General features: G+C 44.7%; 1 protein-coding gene across 1 annotated transcript in view; it reads left to right on the top strand.

Moving 5' to 3' along the window:
* Window positions 1–3,407: 3,407 nt before the first annotated feature.
* LOC309563459 (vomeronasal type-2 receptor 26-like) overlaps window positions 3,408–15,854 on the top strand; it is a gene marked incomplete at its 3' end in the record, with an annotated part of 29,724 nt that continues 17,277 nt past the window's right edge. The window contains exon 1 of the mRNA XM_082267850.1: window positions 3,408–3,516. Within this exon, the coding sequence (XP_082123976.1) occupies window positions 3,444–3,516 (73 nt within the window). The 5' untranslated portion in view covers window positions 3,408–3,443. The remainder of the gene's footprint in view (window positions 3,517–15,854) is intronic.

Here is a 15,854-nt window from a genome sequence, read left to right as displayed (position 1 = left end):
GGCACCCAGGCCAGCTCATGGACATCACTGGTGCGTGGCTGGGGGGATACAGAGGACACAGACGATACACCTCCCACAGAGGACAGCCTTTCGTTGCCTCTGGGCAGCCTGGCACACATGAGCGATAACATGCTGCAGTGTCTCCACAACGACCACCGAGTTGCCCACATTCTAACTTGTGCTGATTACTGGGTGGCCACGCTGCTGGATCCCCGTTACAAGGACAACGTACCATCCTTAATTCACTCTCTGGAGCGCGATCGCAAGATGCGCGAGTACAAGCGCATGCTGGTAGACGCGATGCTGCTGGCATTCCCACCTGACAGCAGGGCCACAGTGGAAGCACAAGGCAGAGGAGGAGGAGGAAGAGGTCGCCAACACAACCAGGGCACCGCCAGCACCTCAGAAGGCAGGGTTAGCATGGCCGAAATGTGGAAAAGCTTTGTCAGCATGCCACAACAAACAGCAGCACCAGCAGCTCATATGGAACGTCTTAGCAGGAGGCAGCATTTCACCAACATGGTGGAGCAGTATGTGTGCACACGCCTAGACGTACTGAATGACGGGTCTGCCCCATTCAACTTCTGGGTCTCCAAGTTGGGCACATGGCCTGAGCTTGCCCTTTATGCCTTGGAGGTGCTGGCGTGCCCTGCAGCCAGTGTATTATCTGAACTGGTATTTAGCACGGCGGGGGGCGTTATCACAGACAAGCGCAGCCGCCTGTCCAGACAAGCTCACGTTCATTAAAATGAACCAGGCATGGATCCCACGGGACTTTTCCGTACCTTGTGCAGAATAGCGATGGATACCGACCTTACCCAGCCATTGTTCTATTTTTGCTCTTTCTCACTCTTTTGGGGTGTACCCTCATTTAAAATTTCTGAAAAAAAGCAGTGTTGGCTACCTCGTCCTCCTCAGGGCCAGATTAACGTAGGGGCTATTGGAGCTGCAGCTCCAGGCCCCTACCTTAATATAGGCCCCGGGTTGGCCATATTCACTGTTACCGCTCTTCTGTCACTTGTAAACACAGAAGTCTGGCTTCTATGCTCGCTTCCCCAGGCAGCTCCCTCAGAACCTCCCCACACAGCACGAAGGCCGGACAAGGAGGGACAGTTGCCGATGCATGGATGTGTTTATGGGCTTCAGAGACAGCATCCCATGTTGAATTAGGCATGCATGGCTGCACCCTTCCTCCTCTGGGTGCAGGCCAAGGCACGGCCCTTAAGGCCCTTCAAAATCCTCAGGACCAAGCCCATGATGCTCTTAATCCGGCCCTGGTCCTCCTCCACCGCCGCTTCCACCTACACCGCCCATAGGTGTGTGCAGCCTATTGCATTAGGGTGTGCACCCCAAAGTTGAAATACACATGCATGTGTTTGCCTACATGTACATGGCCCCGATACATTACTCTCCCTGCTGGCAAAGTGAAATAGAGCATTGCAGGTCTGAGGGAGATCTTTCCCATCTCCTCACTGGCAAACAGAGCTATAATGCTAATGTGCCCTAGGTGATTAGGGTGTGCCCAGGTACACCCGGCACACCCTGTGCACACGCCTATGACACCGCCACATCCACCACCACCTCAACCTCCCTCCTACTCCATATGGGCCTCGTCCTTCAGAGATGAAGAACATTGTTTTATTTTTCTGTTTTTTTTTTTGGTTGTTTTAAGTTATTTCCCCATCCACATTTGTTTGCAGAGCACTTGCCATGCTCTTAACTACGTTTTGCTGCCATTTGAAGCACTCTAGCCCTTTCCATTGGTGTTTTAGAGCCATTTTAGTGCCTGAAAGTTCGGGTCCCCATTGACTTCAATGGGGTTCGGTGTCCTGGAAAAGTTCGGCAAAAGTACGGGACACGGACCCGGACTTTTTTTTCAAGTTCGGCCGAACCTGCCGAACACGGACTTCCAGGTGTCCGCTCAACTCTACTCACGACCATATTTGAGCACTGGTGATTGGGATTGAATCTCCATGCAGAGGAGCATACTTTGTTTGGACACTTATAATTTGGATACCAGCCATAAGGCATTGGACACTAATTCACTACGTCATTTTGCATGATTTATATGTGTTTGAATATTCATTGTAAGGTTATATTGCATATAGAGAATTATTAATTGTATTTAAATTTGATTTAATCAGTGCACAACTGTTGATATATACACATATATATATATTTCATTGTAAGGTTATATTGCATATAGAGAATTATTAATTGTATTTAAATTTGATTTAATCAGTGCACAACTGTTGATATATACACATATATATATATTTTTCTACACAGAGTGATATACATTTTTCACTACAAATTAATTATTTGTTGAAATCAATGTATTATTAATATAAGCTACACAGGTTTGCGCAGCACATATTTATATTATTTCAAAGAATAGTTGATGCTTGGAATAGACTTCCAACAGATGTAGTATGTCAGTCAACAGTAGGTGGATTCAGAAATTCTTGGTACAAAAATAGATCTATACCAGGGGTGTCAAACTCACTTTCATCATGGACTTCATCAGCTTTATGATTGCTTTCAAGGGGCTGGTTGTATCTTTAAAACTAGGTGTCCAGAACACCCCCACCCCAACTTACATCGGATTTCAAGAGCCCTCCCACCATCAGAAGTCAAGAGTCCCTCAACATCCCTTATTTCACAGTGCATCCACCTTCCCTTGTGCTGCTGCTAGGAAAAAGCTGGGGGCAGACCTGGGAAGCAGAAAGTTCAGGGTCAGGAGGAGGAGCAGAGGAAGGCTATAATCAGCCGCTGGAGTGCCCTGATTGCTTGGACCAGATGAGGCAAAGATGGAGCAAGTGCTGCAGCTGCACAGAGAGATGCAGGCTCTGCAGAAGTAGTCTGAGATAGGGGGGCAGACTTGATGGACCACTTTGTCTTTTTTCTGCCAATACTGCTTTATATTTCTATGTTTCTTTTCATTGCCTTAAAAATATCCTCCTTGAGTTTCACAAATGAGCCTATATAGCCTTATTCAGCCAGTATAGCATACAGGTTTTGCCTCAAACTGTCTTCAGCTCCAGTGTAAAGTAAATGACAGGCAAGCGTCAGCTCAAATCCCTGCCATCAATCATGCCCCTTTGACATCTTTCACCCACATTGGGTTTAATTATAGGGGACAGGTAGGACGGGATTTAAACTGAAATATGTCTTTCATTTACTTGACACTGGAGTATATTGTATCTTGGAGTGAGATGCTCTGTCTTTGCCAGCGCTTGAATACAGAGCATAAACCTGGGAGACTGATTCTTCAGGCTTGGAGCGGTGCCGATCTGTTATGGTATTTGAGCTTATTCAACCAGTGCTACCCCTCACAGAGGGATTGTTATAATGCTTTTTTTTTTTTTTTTGTTAATATGATTGCATTATAGATTCCAGTGTCTAGGTGCTCTGAAGACTGTCCTCTGGGTTCCATAAGAGTGATGAAGAGAGGGATTCATCGCTGTTGCTTTGAGTGTTTTCAGTGTCCAGAGGGGGAAATATCCAATATGACAGGTGAGAGAAAATTATTTTTTCATAGTTATGAAGCGCTCACCCCCTAATGGGCCTGCTAGTTTGTTTCCAAGGTTCTTTCCCTAATAAGTGCATTAGCAGCCAGACACGCAGTTTCAGTCACTCTTCTGACTCAATAATTACTCACGATATATGCTTTTTGATGCTTTATTGAAAACTTGAACTTGGATGGGTGCAGGGTAACCATAGAATACTCCAGTAATGTTAGTACTGAAGTTAGTAAATTAGTAACTTGAGGACACCTGTCTTCCTCTCTAAGATTCCAAGCACAGTCCCTTGCACCAGCAATAATTGAGCTGAGCAACATAGGGACATCATAAGCAATATCCACTTTTAAAAACAGGTTGACTCTGATGCAAAAGTAATAGCAGAAGCACACGGTCACTGGGATCTCACAAACCAGTCTTTACTCACCAATGTCTCTGAATAGTTGGAGGCCTCCTTTCAATATCAGTCAGACATTTCTCCCGTGAATTCCTGAGACCAGATCCCAAAAGGAAATCTTTCAATCAGCTCCAGTAAAGTTAAGTAGAATATTTCCCCCAGCTAGCACAGCTGGGTCCACTATGAGCAAATAAAAAAAAGCACAGCTTTTTTGCCCAGAAGGGGAGTAGCCCTTCAGGCTGCAATCTTCTCCTCCTGGATGAGAACCTCCCTGCACAAGACTCAAGCTATTTATTCTCCATTCCAGCCATCTACTGGGCACAGTACCCCAGGGATTAGCAGGGACTGCATAAATATTCAGACTGTAGATCTGACTCTCTCAGCCCACTACTTTCCAGAGCCATCCAGAAGGCAGGGATAACAAGGCAAACCCACAGCCAGCGAAACTTAAAGTCCAAGTTCAACTTTGTCCATCTTTTTTTTTTTCTAAATTTCAGCTCCCCCAGGTACCAGTATAGCATTAACCACTTCTGGACCAGAAGGATTTGCCCCCTTCATGACCAGGCCATAATTTGCGATAAACAGAGCTTTCTTTTGGTGGTATTTGATCATCAAAACAAAAAGAGCGACAATTCTGAAAAAAAAAAAATATATATATATATATATGTATATATACAGTGGGTACGGAAAGTATTCAGACCCCCTTAAATTTTTCACTCTTTGTTATATTGCAGCCATTTGCTAAAATCATTTAGGTTCATTCTTCTTCCTCATGAATGTACACATAGCACCCCATACTGACAGAAAAACACAGAATTGTTGACATTGTTGCAGATTTATTAAAAAAGAAAAACTGAAATATCACATGGTCCTAAGTATTCAGACCCTTTGCTGTGACACTCATATATTTAACTCAGGAGCTTTCCATTTCTTCTGATCATCCTTGAGATGGTTCTACACCTTCATTTGAGTCCAGCTGTGTTTTATTATATTGATTAGAAAATCCACACACCTGTCTATATAAGACCTTCCAGATCACAATGCATGTCAGAGCAAATGAGAATCATGAGGTCAAAGGAACTGCCTGAAGAGCTGAGAGACAGAATTGTGGCAAGGCACAGATCTGGCCAAGGTTACAAAAAGATTTCTGCTGCACTTAAGGTTCCTAAGAGCACAGTGGCCTCCATAATCCTCAAATGGAAGACGTTTGGGACGACCAGAACCCTTCCTAGAGCTGGCCGTCCAGCCAAACTGAGCTATCGGGGGAGAAGAGCCTTGGTGAGAGAGGTAAAGAAGAACCCAAAGATCACTGTGGTTGAGCTCCAGAGATGCAGTCAGGAGATGGGAGAAAGTTGTAGAAAGTCAAACATCACTGCAGCCCTCCACCAGTCGGGGCTTTATGGCAGAGTGGCCCGACGGAAGCCTCTCCTCAGTGTAAGACACATGAAAGCCTGCATGGAGTTTGCTAAAAAACACCTGAAGGACTCCAAGATGGTGAGAAATAAGATTCTCTGGTCTGATGAGACCAAAATAGAACTTTTTGGCCTTAATTCTAAGCGGTATGTGTGGAGAAAACCAGGCACTGCTAATCACCTGTCCAATACAGTCCCAACAGTGAAGCATGGTGGTGGCAGCATCATGCTGTGGGGGTGTTTTTCAGCTGCAGGGACAGGATGACTGGTTGCAATCGAGGGAAAGATGAATGCGGCCAAGTACAGGGATATCCTGGACAAAAACCTTCTCCAGAGTGCTCTGGACCTCAGACTGGGCCGAAGGTTTACCTTCAAACAAGACAATGACCCTAAGCACACAGCTAAAATAACGAAGGAGTGGCTTCACAACAACTCCGTGACTGTTCTTGAATGGCCCAGCCAGAGCCCTGACTTAAACCCAATTGAGCATCTCTGGAGAGACCTAAAAATGGCTGTCCACCAACGTTTACCATCCAACCTGACAGAACTGGAGAGGATCTGCAAGTAGGAATGGCAGAGGATCCCCAAATCCAGGTGTGAAAGACTTGTTGCATCTTTCCCAAAAAGACTCCTGGCTGTATTAGATCAAAAGGGGGCTTCTACTAAATACTGAGCAAAGGGTCTAAATACTTAGGACCATGTGATATTTCAGTTTTTCTTTTTTAATAAATCTGCAACAATGTCAACAATTCTGTGTTTTTCTGTCAGTATGGGGTGCTATGTGTGCATTCATGAGGAAGAAGAATGAACCTAAATGATTTTAGCAAATGGCTGCAATATAACAAAGAGTGAAAAATTTAAGGGGGTCTGAATACTTTCCATACCCACTGTATATATATATATATATATATATATATATATATGACATTTTGCTATATAACACTCCCCAAAAAAAAAAAAATATATATATATTTTTTTTTAACATTTTAGGCCAATTTGTTTTCTGCTAAATTTTTTTGGTAAGCCTGGCAAGTCCCCAGACTCCCCTTCCAACTATCGCCCTATTTCCCTCCTCAACCTTGACGTTAAAATTTATGCCAAACTCTTAGCATTCAGACTTCAACGTGTTCTCCCTTCTTTGATTGCCCCAGACCAGTCCGGCTTTATGCAGGGCAGACAGCCATCGGACGCTACACGACGTATGCTTAATCTGATCCACCATGCTGGGGCCAGTCGGACGCCTTCTCTTCTTCTGTCCATAGATGCGGAGAAGGCGTTCGACAGGGTCCACTGGGGGTATCTCAGGGCAGTACTGCACAAATTTGGGTTCCAGGGCCCAATTATGTCATCCATCCTGGCCCTTTACTCCTGCCCCTTGGCTAAAGTTTTGACCAACGGTATGCTCTCCAAAGTTTTCCCCATTACAAACGGGACCCGTCAGGGCTGCCCCCTTTCACCGTCCATCTTCAATTTAGCCATAGAACCACTAGCTGAAGCCGTGCATTCACACCCGCATATAACTGGTTTCAAATTGAACCGACAATCCCACACTATCAACTTGTTCGCGGTTTACATAATACTTTCCCTATCAAACCCGACAGTATCCCTCCCCTTTGCCCATGACCTCCTACAACAATTTAGTACTGTTTCCTTCTACAAGGTGAACTTCGCCAAGTCAGTCATACTCGACCTGGGGGTGGGGGCCTCGGCCAAAAAACACCTATCTACCTCTTTGCCCTACGTTTGGACGGATCAGAGTATACCCTATTTAGGGATCTTCCTTGCACCTACTGCCCCAAAAATGTCCTCCCTTAACCTAGACCACCTTTTGACCCAACTAGATAAAGATGTGGCGTCCCTGGCCAAACACGAGATTTCGTGGGTGGGTAGAGTAGCCACCTTTAAAATGCTCCTACTACCCAAAATCCTCTACCTTTTCCGGACCCTTCCAATCCCCCTATCCGCCCCTCAACTTAACAGACTGTCCACATCCATGAGACGCTTTCTGTGGCAGGGGAAGCGGGCCAGATGTGCTGCAAAATACCTCTCTCTCCATAGGAGAGCGGGTGGCCTTGGCCTCCCCGATATTGAGGACTACTATAAAGCCTCTATACTCACCCAACTCTCATGCTGGTTTAAGGACCCGAATCACTCCTGTTGGGCTTCACTGGAGGCATCCTGCTCGCATACCCCCGATCTTTCCCTCCTACTGCATGGCGGACTCCTGGATCCCGATTAACCTCTCCAACCTCCCACCCCCCACCAAAGCCTCCATCCTTGCCTGGAGGTCGTTGATCTCCTACTCACAATCAGACTCTAATACCACCAAGGTTAGAATACCTATCACGACCCTGGAAATACTAATCGCTCACCTATCCCTCAACCATCTCAAGACAGGGGACATTCTCTGGGTTGATCAACTTTATACAGGCACACAATTGATGACCTTTGAATCCCTCTCCACCAAGTATGGTCTCCCGGCTAAGGCCAGGTTCTCTCATTCCCGTATCTCTTCCTTCTTACAGAAGCATCCCCCCCCGACTATCACTGTTAATTTTCAAGCTTGGAACCACCTCACTCAACCAAAGGCACACACGAGGGGCATTTCCCTCTTTTACTCCCTGTTCCACCATAAAACGCAACTCTGTAAGACTCCCTTCATGACTCACTGGGAAACAGATTTAGGTAGGGAATTTTCCCTTGCCACATGGGCTCAGGCCTTTAAATTTGCCTACTCCTCCTCCCACTGCATTAATCACTGGGAAACGTTCCAGAAAATCCTGACAAGATGGTATAGGACCCCTCAACTACTGGCCAGGTTCTACCCTTCCTTGTCTCCACTTTGTTGGAGAGGATGTGGACAACATGGGACCATATTCCATATCTTCTGGTCTTGTAAATCGCTGACTAGCTACTGGAAGAAAATCTTCTCCATTGTCTCCCAAATCACAGGTATGATGGTGGACCCCGACCCAGCCCTAGCACTTCTCCTGTTGGGCTTTGACGCCATCCCACCTAAGGCAAGAACACTGACCTCACACATATTGTTAGCCTCAACGCTAGCTATTGCACGTCACTGGCGCAGTTTGTCACCTCCCAATCCTTCGGAGGTGATCACCCAAATCCACCTTAATGGTCACTACGAACACCTATTAGCCTTGCGAACCTCCTCCCTCAAAACCTTTGACACCACCTGGAGCCCTTGGTGGCAGTGGCGGACTGGATCCCCCCCGCCGCCGCTTCCACCTCGGGTTCCCCTCCCGGGAAGCCTCAGTCCTCCCCCTTCTGGAACTCCCATCCAGTGAGCAGAGCCTCCCCCCCCCTCTCCCCCCTCCTTTTCCCCTCATTCCATCTACACATCCCTCCACCTCTCAGAACGGTATGAGTACTTAACCCCCTCTCCTTTGGTATTTGTGGTACAAATGTTTCTTACTTACTTACCTGTTGATTACCGCTGTCCTGCCTACGTTGGTATATAGCTGTAACCCATGACCGCTTGTATGTACGTTTGTTGATCGTGTTATTCATGATTATTCTTTTGTTCCAAGCATTGTTCATTCTGGCTCTGCGGCTGCGTCCGAGAGCGTGTTTTCTAATTCGTGTTTTTTTTTGTTTTCTTGAAAAACCCAATAAAAACTATTTGAAATAAATTTTTTTGGTAAAAAAAAAAAAACGCAATAAGTGTATTTTAATTGGTTTGTGCAAAAGTTATCGCTTCTACTAACTACGGGAAATATTTATGTCATTTTTATTGTTTTTTTTTTTACTAGTAACGGCGGTGATCTGCAATTTTTTGCAGGACTGCGACATTGCAGTGGACAGATTGGACCCCTAACTGACATTTTTGACACTTTTGGGGGGACCAGTGACAATACTACAGTAATCAGTGCTAAAAAATATGCACTGTTACTGTAATAATGACACTGGCAGGGAAGGGGTTAACAGTGCGGGTGATCATGGGGTTAAATGTGAGCCTAGGGGAGTGATTCTAACTGTGGGGGGGGCGTGGCTTGTGAAATTACCATAGAGACCTGTGTTCCTTTATAGAAGGATCACAGGAGCTTTGTGATCATTTCAGGGAGAAGAACGGTCAGCTGTGTTTACAACAGCTGACCATTAGGGATGATCAAACTTTTCAAAAGTTCGGTTCGACCAGAACACAAGAACTTCCAGAAAGTTCGGCCCGGATTTCAGAACCCCATTGAAATCAATGGGACCCAAACTTCGGTAATCAAAAAACCCCATTTTGAAGCCCTAAAACCCAATAAATGCCCCTAAAAAGTGCCTAGGGTTCTGGGTCATGCCCCAGAGACTATTAATCACACAAAAAAAGTTCTTAAAAATTGTCTTTTTTGATAGAGAGCCAATTATTGAAAAAATGATTGAAAAAAAAAAATGACATTTCTTTGGATTTAGTGTCTGGGGGGTCTAAAAAGTGTACCTGTGAAGTTTCAGCTCTGTAGCATGTCCAGAACCAGAAAAAAAAAGATAATTTGTATAAGGTCACTTATAGAACAGGGATATGGCTCCGCTATTTTCACACCTTGCCGGTTTTGTAGCAAGCGTTTTTTTGGGCATTTTTTGGGGGTTATTGGAGGCAGGCATAACATCAGAACTTCTGTGTAGGGGTATATATACACACACACTTATATGAATATATACACATACACATATATAGGTGTGAAAGTAGCAGAACACTATGCTTGCACTAATGAAATAATTAACACCCATATGGCTTCTCTCCTTTCACACCTATATATGTGTATGTGTATATATACATATAAGTGTGTGTGTATATATACCCCTATACAGAAGTTCAGATGTTTTGCCTGCCTCCAAAGACCCACAAAAAATTCCCTAAAAAAACGCCCACTCCAAAAATAAAACGCCTAGGTGTGTTATTGCAGGCGTTTTTTTGGGCATTTTTTTGGGGTCTTTGGAGTCAGGCATGACATCTGGACTTGTGTATAGGGGTATATATACACACACATGTATGTATATATACACATATATAGGTGTGAAAAGAGCAGAACACTATGCTTGTGCTAATGAAATAATTAACAGGCATATGGCTCCGCTCCTATCACACCTATATGTGTGTATGTGTATAATACATATAAGTGTGCGTGTATATTTACCCCTATACAGAAGTTCAGATGTTTTGCCTGCCTCCAAAGACCCCCAAAAAATGCCCAAAAAAACGCCTGCGCCAAAAAAAAAAACGCCCATGTGTGTTATTGCAGGCGTTTTTGGGGTATTTTTCTGGGGTCTTTGGAGTCAGGCATGACATCTGAACTTGTGTATAGGGGTATATATACACAAACATGTATGTACTGTATTTTCTGGCGTATAAGACTACTTTTTAACCTCAAAAAAATCCCCCAAAAATGGGAGGTCATCTTATACGCCGAGTATAATATCTCCAAGGTAACCTAAGTATAAGTATTACCGGTAGATCATGTAATAGGGGGGTCGTCTTATACGCCCAGTCATCTTATTCGCCGGAAAATATGGTATATATACACCTACACATATATAGGTGTGAAAATAGCAGAACACTATGCTTGCGCTAATGAAATAATTAACAGGCATATGGCTCCGCTCCTATCACACCTATATATGTGTATGTGTATATATACATATAAGTGTGTGTGCATTTATACCCCTATACAGAAGTTCAGATGTTTTGCCTGCCTCCATAGACCCCCAAAAAATGCCCAAAAAAACGCCTGCGCCAAAAAAAACGCCCAGGTGTGTTTTATGCAGGCGTTTTTTTGGGCATTTTTTGGGGTCTTTGGAGGCAGGCAAAACATCTGAACTTCTGTATAGGGGTATATATATACACACACACACACTTATATGTATATATACACACATATAGGTGTGATAGGAGCGGAATCATATGCCTGTTAATTATTTCATTAGCGCAAGCATAGTGTTCTGCTATTTTCACACCTATATATGTGTAGGTGTATATGTACATACATGTGTGTGTATATATACCCCTATACACAAGTTCAGATGTCATGCCTGACTCCAAACATGTCCTCAAAAAAGCCCAATAAACGCCTGCAGCAAAAAGCAGGCTGACCGGCGAGAAGTCATATCGCTGTTCTGTAAGTAACCTAAGAGAAACAATCTTTTCTCTATAGCGGTCACCCTGAAATGGAAGGGTTTGGTCACCCTGCCATAGCAGTCAGTGTCAGTTCACCCTACCCTACACTACGGTCACCCTGGCACTTAACACTTTCTCTACAGAAACTAGATTTTTGAAGCTAACTATAGTGGAAAATAGCACCCTAACTACACTAGATATCCCTTTCCTCACACTAATAATAATTGCTAAATGACACTTTTGAAGCAGAAGTAACAGAACTGCTTCCACTCTCTTCCATGTCCCTGTATTAAAATGCTAGGAATTTGGCTGGGCTATCTTACATACTGGGGGGGGGGGGGGCGTATTCACTAATGATTGGCCTCTGGACCCCCTAGTCACTCCAATCACATTCCTAGCATTCTCCTGCCCCCTCAATAGACTTTTACTAATGGTTCTGGTCCAATCATGGGCTTTTAAAGCCCAGTTTCTGACCCATTGCATTTTGTTCGGTTCTGGTTGCCGAATTCCGAACTTTTTCAGCAAAAAGTTCTAAATTCGGCCGAACCTCGAACAGTTAATGTTCGGGTCTAGCCGATGGTCGACCCGAACCCTTCGATCACCCCTACTGACCATTCTTCTCTCTCAGCAGGGAACAATCGCGGTTGTCAGGCGGAAATCGGAGCCGCCTGTCCACTGCATCGGCTTCCCCGCTGACGAGCGGGGTTGGGAGTGTGCCGCTGGTGGTGCGCGTTCACCCCCTAGCCTCAAGCGTGCGACCAACGTATAGCTACGTCGGTTTGCCCAGGAGCGGCTGCCTGCCACAGTATAACTATGCTATATTGGTACATAGGGAAGCTGGAATTTGGAAAAAAAAAAAAAAAAAACAAGCCTTTAAAACAAAAGCAGCTCCACTGATTAAAGAAAACAGTAGAGCTAAATTTACGCAACCTAGCACGTATCTAGGAGGGTGCTACATCTATTATAATATATTTTTTCATTTTCTTAAAGCTAATCTTCAGGTTTCATTTAACTTTAAAGGGACCAAGCTGGTCCAAATGAACTATTTAATTTACTAACATTTGCAGTGGCTTTGAGGACTCTATAAATTATATGGAGCTTCAGCGTTCTGGCAGTGGAATGGGCACTTCCAGTCCCAATCTCGGAACGAAACTGAGTTGGACTGAGCACGGAGCGTGGAAGTTGTGCCCAAAAAGGAAGGAAGAGGATAAAAAAAAACTAGTACAAGTATTGCCTGTCTCCCTGCAGCTAATGTTTACCCATTGCTGACTTATTGAGGATGATTTACTAAAGGCAAATAGAGCTGAATGAGGAGCAGCTCTGCTGACTTCCGTCATTCATTCATGTTCACGCAAAAACGCTGTTTTCTTTTAAATTAGTCTTGCACATATTTCAGTTCTTCTTGCAATGACAAATTTCACCTCATTCACTAAGCTCTGGGGGGGAAAATATCCATGTCAAGTGCAGCTTCAGATGCAAAGTGAACAACATATTTGTCTTTGGAATCAAACCTCACAAAGTCTTTCTTGTGTTTCTGTGTCGGTAGCCAGCCTTGTAGAGCCAGAGCTTTTACTCCCTCATGTCAGAATCAGGGATGAATTGGCAGTTCAGTCTGAACCTACATTCCGAATGAACTCTGGCTGTTCAGGCATTTGAATGGAAACCTGAACCTTTGCCATTTGGCCTCAATTTGGCAGAAATTTGAACATCATGTATGGGGGTGTGGGGACTGCTGACTGAGATGGCCGCTTAATCCAGCTGCTCCCAAGTGCACCCAGCAGTTTACCCATCTACGGCCACCCTCAACACCATCTAGGCATCCAAAACAATCTTCCCGGTGGGCGGAAAACTCGCACTGCCACCCGGAGATGCGCAGAAGGAGGATGGACACATTGCAGCTTAAAAAAATGCCAGAATTCTTCCCCGCTGTCTCTGCTGATCTCTGCCAAAATGGCGGTGGAGACACTTCCTGCAATTGCGCTGCCGGCCCTCTTGTGGCAGCCTCGCACACAGCCATAGGGACAGCACTGAACGATCCTGCGCTGCACAGACCAGCTATCCTAACATAGTTTTAACCCCTGCAACTCTGACACCTCCACACCATCCTCTCCATCCACACAGAGCCCAGCTAAGTCACGGCCCAGGCGGGAACATCCTCCTCCTTCTCCACCCCAGGGGCCTTCTATGGAGGTGAGTGAAGCACCCTCCAACACCCCTCCCCTATTCAACAACATCATGCATGGAAGCTGTATTTCTACCATTTCTATATACAGTGCCTTGCGAAAGTATTCGGCCCCCTTGAACTTTGCTACCTTTTGCCACATTTCAGGCTTCAAACATAAAGATATAAAACTGTAATTTTTTGTGAAGAATCAACAAGTGGGACACAATCATGAAGTGGAACAAAATTTATTGGATATTTCAAACTTTGTTAACAAATAAAAAACTGAAAAATTGGGTGTGCAAAATTATTCAGCCCCTTTACTTTCAGTGCAGCAAACTCTCTCCAGAAGTTCAGTGAGGATCTCTGAATGATCCAATGTTGACCTAAATGACTAATGATGATAAATAGAATCCACCTGTGTGTAATCAAGTCTCCGTATAAATGCACCTGCACTGTGATAGTCTCAGAGGTCCGTTTAAAGCGCAGAGAGCATCATGAAGAACAAGGAACACACCAGGCAGGTCCGAGATACTGTTGTGAAGAAGTTTAAAGCTGGATTTGGATACAAAAAGATTTCCCAAGCTTTAAACATCCCAAGGAGCACTGTGCAAGCGATAATATTGAAATGGAAGGAGTATCAGACCACTGCAAATCTACGAAGACCTGGCCGTCCCTCTAAACTTTCAGCTCATACAAGGAGAAGACTGATCAGAGATGCAGCCAAGAGGCCCATGATCACTCTGGATGAACTGCAGAGATCTACAGCGGAGGTGGGAGACTCTGTCCATAGGACAACAATCAGTCGTATACTGCACAAATCTGGCCTTTATGAAAGAGTGGCAAGAAGAAAGCCATTTCTTAAAGATATCCATAAAAAGTGTCGTTTAAAGTTTGCCACGAGCCACCTGGGAGACACACCAAACATGTGGAAGAAGGTGCTCTGGTCAGATGAAACCAAAATCAAACTTTTTGGCAACAATGCAAAACGTTATGTTTGGCGTAAAAGCAACACAGCTCATCACCCTAGACACACCATCCCCACTGTCAAACATGGCGGTGGCAGCATCATGGTTTGGGCCTGCTTTACTTCAGCAGGGACAGGGAAGATGGTTAAAATTGATGGGAAGATGGATGGAGCCAAATACAGGACCATTCTGGAAGAAAACCTGATGGAGTCTGCAAAAGACCTGAGACTGGGACGGAGATTTGTCTTCCAACAAGACAATGATCCAAAACATAAAGCAAAATCTACAATGGAATGGTTCACAAATAGACATATCCAGGTGTTAGAATGGCCAAGTCAAAGTCCAGATCCAATTGAGAATCTGTGGAAAGAACTGAAAACTGCTGTTTACAAACGCTCTCCATCCAACCTCACTGAGCTCAAGCTGTTTTGCAAGGAGGAATGGCCAAAAATTTCAGTCTCTCTATGTGCAAAACTGATAGAGACATACCCCAAGCGACTTACAGCTGTAATCGGAGCAAAAGGTGGCGATACAAAGTATTCATTTAAGGGGGCTGAATAATTTTGCACGCCCAATTTTTCAGTTTTTTTTTTTTTTTTAATGTTCTTTTTTATTGAAATTCAACATCATACAAGGAAACCAACCATAACACAGTCAGGTACATTGCAACAATAACGAAAATGCAACGGTAAATGGGGAAGAGGGAGGGGGGGCGAGAAGGGAAGGGAATCCGACATAAGGACCCATACATATTACCATCAGCAATAAAAGAGCAGAAAGAAAATAGAGATTCCAGGATTAACGTACAAAGTAGGCATATCCCATATGGAAAGAGAGCCTGTAGTAGGGAGGAGCAAGAGCCACCCCCACAGCCCCCGTGGGAACATACTTGCCATGGGGGAGGCCCCCGCATCCCCTCCACATACTCAGAGTACATTCAGGGATAGTAACTCCAGCACTGCCACACCTTCACAAAGTGACCATATGAAAGGGAGTTTACTGCCAGCGCTTTTTCTAGCACATAGTTGCCGTTGACAGTTGATACTACTTTAGAGAAATTGGGTACTTCTAGAGAACGCCATTTGCGCAGGATCAGAGTCCTGGAAGCTAGAAGGATATGGGTAACGATCTGTCTATATTGGGCAGGGTAGGACTCAATACCCACGTTCAGCAGAGCCAGTTCCTTCCTAGGGGGACCCAATATACCCGTACATTCCGCTATACATCTAAAGATCCTGTTCCAGTAACTTGTCAACAAGGGACATTCCCACAGAACTTGT

Source organism: Pelophylax lessonae, assembly GCF_965119305.1.
Source record: "Pelophylax lessonae genome assembly, chromosome: 1".
NCBI lineage: Eukaryota > Metazoa > Chordata > Amphibia > Anura > Ranidae > Pelophylax > Pelophylax lessonae.
Note: the sequence above shows the minus strand (reverse complement) of the source record. Positions and strands in the feature narration are given on the sequence as shown.